This window comes from Macrobrachium rosenbergii, chromosome 1 (genome assembly GCF_040412425.1).
Source record: "Macrobrachium rosenbergii isolate ZJJX-2024 chromosome 1, ASM4041242v1, whole genome shotgun sequence".
NCBI lineage: Eukaryota > Metazoa > Arthropoda > Malacostraca > Decapoda > Palaemonidae > Macrobrachium > Macrobrachium rosenbergii.
In genome coordinates this window covers 46,746,858-46,756,857 of record NC_089741.1, presented here as the reverse complement: position 1 = coordinate 46,756,857, position 10,000 = coordinate 46,746,858, and the positions used below count along the sequence as shown (strand labels likewise).

General features: G+C 35.5%; 1 protein-coding gene across 15 annotated transcripts in view; it reads right to left on the bottom strand.

Moving 5' to 3' along the window:
- Nucleotides 1-10,000, bottom strand: part of ced-6 (PTB domain-containing adapter protein ced-6) — a 187,384-nt gene that overhangs the window by 56,616 nt on the left and 120,768 nt on the right. The window contains exon 1 of one of the 15 annotated variants that reach the window (XM_067093589.1): nucleotides 3,325-3,595. The exons of the other annotated variants lie outside the window; for them this stretch is intronic. Within the exon in view, the coding sequence (XP_066949690.1) occupies nucleotides 3,325-3,335 (11 nt within the window). The 5' untranslated portion in view covers nucleotides 3,336-3,595. Of the gene's footprint in view, nucleotides 1-3,324; nucleotides 3,596-10,000 lie in introns of those variants that run through there. 15 annotated transcript variants of the gene reach the window in all.

Here is a 10,000-nt window from a genome sequence, read left to right as displayed (position 1 = left end):
CGCATCCAGGAAGCCTACCTGGGCAGAATGTTAAGTGGCCCACGTGAAACGGCCATGCTTATTCGGCTACCATTACCTGAGAGATGACAAGAGGCATTTGTTTCTTTTTTTTATGCGGCGATTAAATACTTAAGATAAAATCACGAACACTCTTCCAAAAGCTGAATTCTAAGAAGGGGTTAGCTACATCTACTTTCAGCATGCGTTTTTTATTGTACGTAGAATAAAAATGAAGGAAGACTAAAAATCACACGGTGTTATATTTAGCTACTTAAAGGACCTGGGTGGAGGATTTTGTTAATTCAAAAATATACCTCGACAACTGTGCAAAAACTATAGAGCCACACTGAAGGTTCATAATTTTGTAGGTGCTTACATATATATATATATATATATATATATATATATATATATATATATATATATATATATATATATATATATATTATCTTTTTCTTTCTTCTTTTTAACGTGCTTTTTTCCCATTTTTGTATAAGCACGATGCCTTCTTTTGAAGGACTTTTTGATTTGGTTTTGGGGTAGACCTGTGGTCCTTGATCGGTTGCTCCTGCCTGATATATATATATATATATATATATTATATATATGTATATATATATATATATATATATACATATATATATATGTGTATATATATTATATATATATATATGTGTGTGTCATAAATAAAAACTTCACATATAAACGTATAGCAACGTAAGTCATGATCAAAACAAAATCTCTTAAAAGCATAACTTCGCGACGTGGTTTGTACAGGAAAGTGAACGCGGCCTTGCTGGGAGGGGTACCCCAAGGTAGATCCCCACTTCCTTTTAAAAAAATAATAATAACGAAATTAACTTAATCAAGTTTAACTCATTCAATGACATAATGGCTACCTCTCAAAAGGTAAAAGGTCAGAGCATCTAACTAAAAGGGTCATTGAGGCCACTTGGGTATTTTTTTTTCATGAATGAATGTTGGCATGAAAAAGCTGAATGGATGAGCTCCATCCATCATTCATAATTCCTTTAGTAATATACGGGGTAGAATATTATGAGCCTCTACATAGTGCGTGTCTGACGCTATAAAATTTAAGTACACTTTAAAAAGAGACACTTAAACCTCAAAATAAACGTTTATATGTATATGCATATAAATATATATATATATATATATATATATATATATATATATATATGTTATATATATAATATATATATATATATATATATACACACATGTAAAAACATATGTATCATGCATATATATGTATACTCCAACAACTGTATAAAGAGTATATATATATAGAGAGAGAGAGAGAGAGAGAGAGAGATAGAGAGAGATATAGATAGATAGAGAAACTGGGCAGCGGAGCACAGCATATGGAAAGTATACTATACTGCCACATACAGGAAACACACACACAGCTGCTATGTTGTTATGCACACATGAGAACGCCACTCCAACAACTGCCCCAAGGATTCCAGTCTCAGTGAGAGCCTCTTTTGAGGCTCAGAGAAAAACTGCAAAGGGCGGTGCAAGTGAAAGTGTAAACCACCACTACAAAAAGAAAATCCGTTGGCTGGAAAACTGTAAACTTGCAGCTAACAGAAAACGTGCTCGTCAAACGAACGTATATCCCCCATGGAACAAAAGGACCGGGCCTCTTGAATCTGACTAAAATATTGAGGAATTTGTGGCGGTCTCTGAAAGGCGTAAACCATTACAAAAAATATGAGCGTGTTGATGGAAAAAAGGACTGTAAATTAAACTGGTGCCAAAGCGAAACAGAAATATATATATATATCAAAACGAACGTATATCATATAAATAAAAATATGTATATATATATATATATCTGATCATATATATAAGAGGAATAATTTAAACGTATATGTATATATATATAAAAATATATATATACAAAATATGAAAATGTTATAACAAAAAGGACGAAAATTAAACTGGTATAAAGTGAAATTATTATATATATATATATATATATATATATATATATATATATATTATATACATAAAATATATATATGTAATATATATATATAATATAATATATATATATATATATAATATATATATATATATATATATATATACATATATACACACATATGTGTCTGTATGTATGTGTAGTACGTACACAGCTTAAACACAGGCGGGCGTAAACACACATTCCCAAGTATAATTCAGTCAACAAACATTTCAGGTTAAATTAGCAGGCCTTCAACAACAACCACTATGGCAACGAAGGTCACTTTCCTCAATATTCCGCTTCCACATAGGCCATTACAAGGTGGAATAAGAGAGGAGGAGGAGTACTAATAGTAGTGAGAAGAGGAGGAGGAGGAGGAGGAGGAGGAGGAGGAGGAGGAGGAGGAGGAGGAGGAGAGACTGAGGTTGGTTGACCACTCTGACCTCCCGAGAGAAAGGGAACACCAACGCAAAATAGAAATTGCACATCATTGGGAAACCTATCATCATGGCAACAGCGACAGTGTGTGCGCGCTGACTGCACGTGCAGGTGCATGCAATTGCGCACACGCACCCGCGCGCACACATTTATTTATTTACGAAATTTGTATCCGCAGACATAAACACAATCACATGTAAGCATTCACATACAATTCTTCAAGTACGGAAATGTGTATTTTTGAGCGCGTTTAAAAGTCACACAGATAGACGTATAAGTTTAGCCAATTAAGAGTATTCTTAATATTTCCAAATGACTCCCCAGATTTTCTGTATTACTGGAATGTCAGAATGCCATTCTGTTGGTCGCGAGTTCGAATCTCCGACCGGCCAGTGAAGAACAAGAGGAATTTGTTTCTGGTGACAGAAATTCATTTCTCGCTATAATGTGGTTCGATTCCACAATAAGTTGTGGTGGTCCTGCTGCTAGTAAACTAATTGTTCTTAGCCACGTAAAATAAATCTAATCCTTCGCCAGCCCTAGAGAGCTGTTAATCTGCTCAGTGGTCTGGTTAAACTAAGATATACTTACTTTTCCTACTCACAACTTCTGTTTTTTTTAATTCACAGAACAAACCTCTACTATTTTTTTCTAGTCTCTACAGACTGTTTTAAACAATTTTTACAGTCTATAACACTTATTTTTATTTAATATCCCTTGACACATTTCTAATAATCTCCCCATGTCTCTAGACATACGTCAAACCACCGTTTCATGTCCCTAAACAAGCTTCCCATTTTTTTTGTATAAAGTCCACGTGTCTCTCTTGCAGTATAAAGTCCACGTGTCTCTTGCAAAGCATGTTTTATAAGTACAACCGAATCTCCGTGTACCTGAGCGGCATTGATTACGATCCTGACGTAGGCTTCACTTTAAAAAGAAATTTGTGGAGACGATGAGCAAACTAGTCTGTTCGCATCAGCAGCACCAAGAATTAATTCTAAGGAAAGTTGTCCCCTTAAAATAAATAAACAAGTAAATAGCCGGACACTTAAACACGCGTATAATAAAATATCGAAAACGGACACTCTTCTAATAGAAAATTGGACACGAAAGCGACGCGTCTGATTACTAGAGCAGAATGAGCTTTTCCACGGACCCAGCTCTTCTTTTTAAAGACCTGCCACTCCTTCGCATTTAATTGCTCGCTGTTGCCGTGCAGCGCAATGAGACGATTGCGTTAACACGGTGAAAAACTATTGGTCTGGGCTTAATTACGAGCTACGCCCTCTACCGTACACAGAATACGCCTCAAGCATTTGACCTTGAAGACGCAAAAGCGATCTCTGATTAGCGAAGAGGATCTTGGAGAGGATTTGGCAGATATCAACGTCAGTCTTTCTCAAGACATTCCAGCTATCAGTAATTAAGACTTCTACCATAGCTAGCTAATCACACGTCCATCCGTCAGTGGTTGTCAGAGCTCGGGTTATCAGTAATTATAAATTCAACGAACTGTATTTTATTTTTAGTTCATAAATCAATGCCACTCGGTAATTATAACTTCAATCAACAATATTTTATCATACCTGCATCTATCAAACCTTTGTGTAAAGGTAAGCTTTAATTTATCGTTAGTCCATACATCAATTTCTTTAATTGCATCTCTTAGTATTTATACCTACAATCATCGATATTTTATCTTAAAAGTCCATCCATCAGTACTTTGTGCATAGGCTGGAGCTGGAACTGAAACAGAATTTAGGCCAAAGGCCAAGCGCTGGGACCTATGAGGTCATTCAGCGCTGAAACGGGAATTGACAGTAAGAAGGTTTGAAAGGTGTAACAGGAGGAAAACCTAGCAGTTACACTATGAAACAACTGTTAGAGAGGGTGGAAAGTCAGATGGAAGAAAGAGAACATGAACGGAGGTAGAGTAAAAGGAATGAAAGAGGTTGCAGCGAGGGGGCCGAAGGGACGCTGCAAAGAACCTCAAGTACTGCCTACAGTGAACCAAGTGAGGTGCACTGACGGCGCTAACCCCCATAAGGGGTTTGTGTAAAGGCAATCTTCAATATTCCTTACAAATTCACCCGCCATTATCTATCCCTTCCATCGAAAGTCAATATCTATCCCAAGAAACACAACGGACAACATCTTCCATAACCTGACCCCATCACTAATCAGACATTCAACAGTGTTCCCTAACACCACGATCCTTCCCTTTTCGGCATCAGCGTGATGATTATGATTACCATAATCATCACGGAGGAGCCTCACAAATCATCATCAGCAACAGATGAAAAAAAAAAAAAAGATAAGTAGCCTCCCCGCATGTTATGTGCCACCTATCAATTACGTGATGATCAGGTAAATACAAGGTTGGGAATTTTTTTGCTTTATACTGATAAGGCCTTCTCAAATACAATACATAAATGTCTACCAAAATAATAACTTTTTAGAATTGTCAGATATAGATTGTGGTTGGGTCGAATGTATGAAAATTTTTAATAATAATAATAATAATAATAATAATAATAATAATAATAATAATAATAATAATAATAATCATTATTATCAATATTTCCGATACATTATGCTCCCAAAGTTGGTCCTAAATACCTCAATTATCAAACACTTCATGAAGTTTGGTTATCGTAATTTATAGTAATAATTCGGCTACGATCCCTCTGTTGATATTTTAATAAATCTATCAAGCAACTATGCATTAGCTTCTCAAGCAATAAACGCTATGATTATACACACGAAAGAAACTGAATTCAACGTTCTGAGGCTCCCAAAGGTACATGAACCCTGGGTTGAGAACCCTTGTAATAGACAATTATTGTACAGAATATATGTAGAGAGAGTAAGGTGTGTGTGTGTGTGTGTGTGTATACTGTATATATATATGTGTGTGTGTATAATGTATACATGTATACATATACACAACATATATATACATACATATATATTATATATATATAAATATATATATATATATATATATATATATATATATATATATATATATATATATACATACGTGTGTGTGTGTGTGTACATACACCTTGATTCAGAGGGCACAGAGAACGACATTACAGTCACACGTAAAGCAAACAATTCCAGGCCTCGGAAGCAATTGGCAGTCATGTTGCTAATGATGCACTCTCATTAATGCACAACACCTGCTGTCATTCCGTTCATCTTCGCCTCTTATTTATCTCTTCATTTTACTCTTCCTACGCAGATAATATTAGCACGCAAAACTTTTACCAGACAGACATGCGTTTATTTTGTTGTTATTTTACTCTTTATACGCAAAATATTACTACGCCACCCTTCCACCATTGACATTTATGTGTTTATTTTGTCTTTTACTCCGTTGGCGAAAATGGCGTACTTCTACAGAAATAAAACAAGTTAACATAAGTAACAATAAATGGATAGACGCAACTGCAATTCTCAAAAAAAAAAAAAAAAAAAAAAATCTAATTGTCCTCCCTCCTCGATACTGTACAAAAACGGTGAATACTACTACTTAATCCTTGCGGATATGACGGTGCTTACATTGCACCCAGATTGCATCTCTCTCTCTCTCTCTCTCTCTTTTGTACCTGAAGATTCATACACTGCACCAAGTATATAATTTTCCTTTCTTGTATCTAATGATTCATACTTTGTATACATTATGTACTCTCTCTCTCTCTCACGTACCCGCAGCTTCATACTTCGCACCTAGTATTTTTTTTTTTCTTGTATCTAAACTTCCAGCAGTATCTCTCTCTCTCTCTCTCTCTCTCTCTCTCTCTCTCTCTCTCTCTCTCTCTCTCTCTCTCTCTCTCTCGTACCTGATGTTTTATACCTCGAACCCGGCATGTATTTTTTTTTTTTGTATCTAATGCTTCCTATATTCATCCTGTATCTCTCTTTCTCTCTTGTACCTGATGCTTCATGAGCTTCACACAGTACATCTTTTTTCTCTTGTATCTAATGTTCATTCCACTGCCTCTCTCTCTCTCTCTCTCTCTCTCTCTCTCTCTCTCTCTCTCTCTCTCTCTCTCTCTCTCTCTCTCAGTAAAACCCAGTCTAAACCCATCACGAACCATCATAAAAATTCATTCCCTTATCAAGAATGGGTGTTTGGTAACCAGACCGCAAGAATGAATAAAATAATATAAATAAATACATACATAAAACTCTAATGCTAATAACACAACCTATTCTTTCCTCAAAAAAACAAAAGAGAAAAAAAAAAATGCGTGAGATCCAGTTCTCCTATCAGTTTTTGCTACAAATACCCAATAAAATAAAGTATAGCTGGCGTCCAACGATCAATTAACCTGTCCACCCGAGAACTACCTGACGAAGCAAAGCGACTACTACGCGGAGACTGGAGGAGCTTCGAAAGGGATTCCATCACGTAGTCCAACTCCTCCTTGAAGGAGAGACTGTGTACTGTAGAACAGCCTTGGTTTTTTCTGGCTTGCCTCCATTTATATTCATTCAGTACTGCTATTCAGTTGTTTCTGCCTATCTGATTTCTCTTTTTTTTTTTCTACACGCGAGGTTTGTACTGTAAGGATTCGTCGTATACGTTAGGAGATTTTAGATTTGTCTCGCGTGGATGTACTATCATTTTGAATAATAATAATAATAATAATAATAATAATAATAATAATAATAATAATTATTATTATTATCATCATCATCATCACTGTCATTATCACTGGGTTTATCAACAGAGGACTTGAAAGAGACCGATATGCTGAGATTCTAAGTTAGGTGCTATTGTATTATTGGAACTGTATGAATGAGATTACTAAAATGTGACATTTGTCCACGCAATAGATAAAATAAAACAATACATAAAAACGGGAAACAAAAATACAACAACATTTACCATAATCAAGAATATAAACAACTGATACATGAAATCACTTCAGAACGCACCAACTACCGCGCAAATCTGAACGAAAATGTATGCTGGATTACAAAACGAGCTGATGAAACAGAGAAACGAAGAATCAAACCTCAGCATCAGAACACAAACAACAACTGGAAAGAACTCCTTGTCGCACACATTCATAAAATCTACACGAAATAAAATGATAATCAAAACACAACGCAAGATACAAACATCAGCCTCCGCTAAGCAAGAGGAACCTCCTTCAATGAAATATTAGGGACACTGCCCAGGTATATGCTCCGGTGGGCCAGGTGATAAGCGGCATCGGTAATTACGCTTCTAAACTTCAGAGAGCGTTCCGAGGCCACGAAGGGGACCTTAATGTTTGGAAAGGAAGGACAAAGAGCAAAACCAGAAAGAACAACATTAACAACAACAAAACAACAACAACAACAACAACAGTATGAATTAACAGAGGCAATAAGGAATTTAATGCGGTCATATCATATATGGGACCTTAATGTTAGGAAAGGAAGGACGAGCAAAACCAGAAACAACAAAAATAACAACAATGACAACAACAACAACAATAGCATGAATTAACAGAGGTCATATATATTTAATGCAAAATATCCCATTTCCCATATTTACGTCATGTAGAAATTTTTTTTTGGCATTTCAGAAAGAAAATTTCCTAATGATTTCTTCTGTCAGAACAAAGTCAGAATGGAAAATTATAATATATGCTATTATCATATTAATAAATTTTATTTAAAATAATGTTCGGTCGTCAAAATTAAATCAGAAAAGGCTAAGCATTACATTCATGATTAAAAACTTTTTGATTATGACTCTATAAGTCCTCATGTTTTAAACAATAAACAACAAAAGTACAACCAGCTATAGTCATCTGTATATTATCTATGCAAACATGCGCAAGATTGCAATCGAGAGAGAGAGAGAGAGAGAGAGAGAGAGAGAGAGAGAGAGAGAGAGAGAGAGAGAGAGAATGATACGTATCTTGATTACATTACAGGCCATATTATTCAGTACATCATACGTTCTAAGGTAGTGAATTACAATACCAATGTACAGGAAGTCTGACGAAGGTTTTTTTTTTTTATGTTCACGAACAAACAGTTACATGTGAGGAGTATCTATACAAAAGGTATCTTATCGGTTAAAACAATCAGAAAAAAAGAAAATAAATCGTGACAGAAAAAAAGGACCCAACGGCATTCCTCTACAACAGCTGCCCATTCCTTTTAAAATTGTCGCTTTTCTCCCTCCTCCTCCTCCTCCTCCTCCTCTTTCTCCTCCTCCTACGCCTCCTCCGTCTTCTGCTTTTGCATCTTTTCTTCTTCTTCTTCTTCTTCTTCTTCTGAGGGAGGTCGATTCGGTCGCAAGTGTGTCGCTAAACTGCGCAGTCCTTTGTTCATAGCATCAAGAAGAAGTGTCTCTTGCGCAGCTGAGCGCAGGGAAGCTTTTTAAATCAGGTCTGGTATGGGTCGAAGGTAAATCCCCGGTTATCTCGGCTTGCTATGCAGTATGGGATAGAAAACAATTCATTTTATACATACATACATATATATGTATATATATGTATATACATGTACATGTATATAAAGTATATATATAATAAACATCTATATATATATATATATATATATATATATATATATATATATACATATATATATATATATATATATATATATATATATATATATATATATATAATATATATATAATATATGTGTATATATATATATATATATATATATATATATATATATATATATATATATATATATATATATATTTAAGGCTCACAATACGTTCAACAAAATTATGAAACGCTGGGTCTGGTCAGTATTTGGATGGTGACCACAAAGGAAAACCAAAAGCCGCTAACACAAAAGCCCCGTGACCATCGGTGGAAGAGCGCAAGAGGCTTGCAACTTCATCCCGATAATCGGGAAGGTGACAATGTCAGTTGCTACCCTCTACTCACTTTAGCAGTAAATTATGTATGGGGTCTTTAGACGATCCTAGTGGGTCGCAGCCAGGGAGGTTAACATCCACTGAGACCATCCCTTCAGAATAAGATGCATCGTTGAAAAAATACATGCACATATCGATACAGTAATCAAAAGAATAAGATGTATCGTTGAAAAAATACATGCACGTATCTATCCAATAATCAAAATACCACTATAACAACACTGTCAACAGGAACTCCTTTGTCAAGTTGAGCAAGTTTAAAAAAAAAAAAAAACCTCCGTTGCGGGCGAAAATTTTTTTCTGCTTCCAAATGGGAGATGAGGTTTCAAAAGGTGCCCCCCAACCCCCTTACCCAACAAACACACACACACACACACACACAAGAAAAACGATCCTCACAGAAAAAAGACACAGGCGTTAATGAAATTTGGCTTCAACCTTGCAAGATGCACTCGAGGGACTGAGCTCTCTTGATTTTCAGACACAACTTGACCACTGAATAAATATCCACAAAGCATAAGATGCAGAGGAATGTTCTTCTTAGGATACTTCAGTTATCCTAAAATCCAAACCTTCATTCTTTCATATTTAGGTCAAGGTCATCAGGCACGCACGGAAAGCCAGACACATGTCCTAAAGAAATACAATCGTGTACT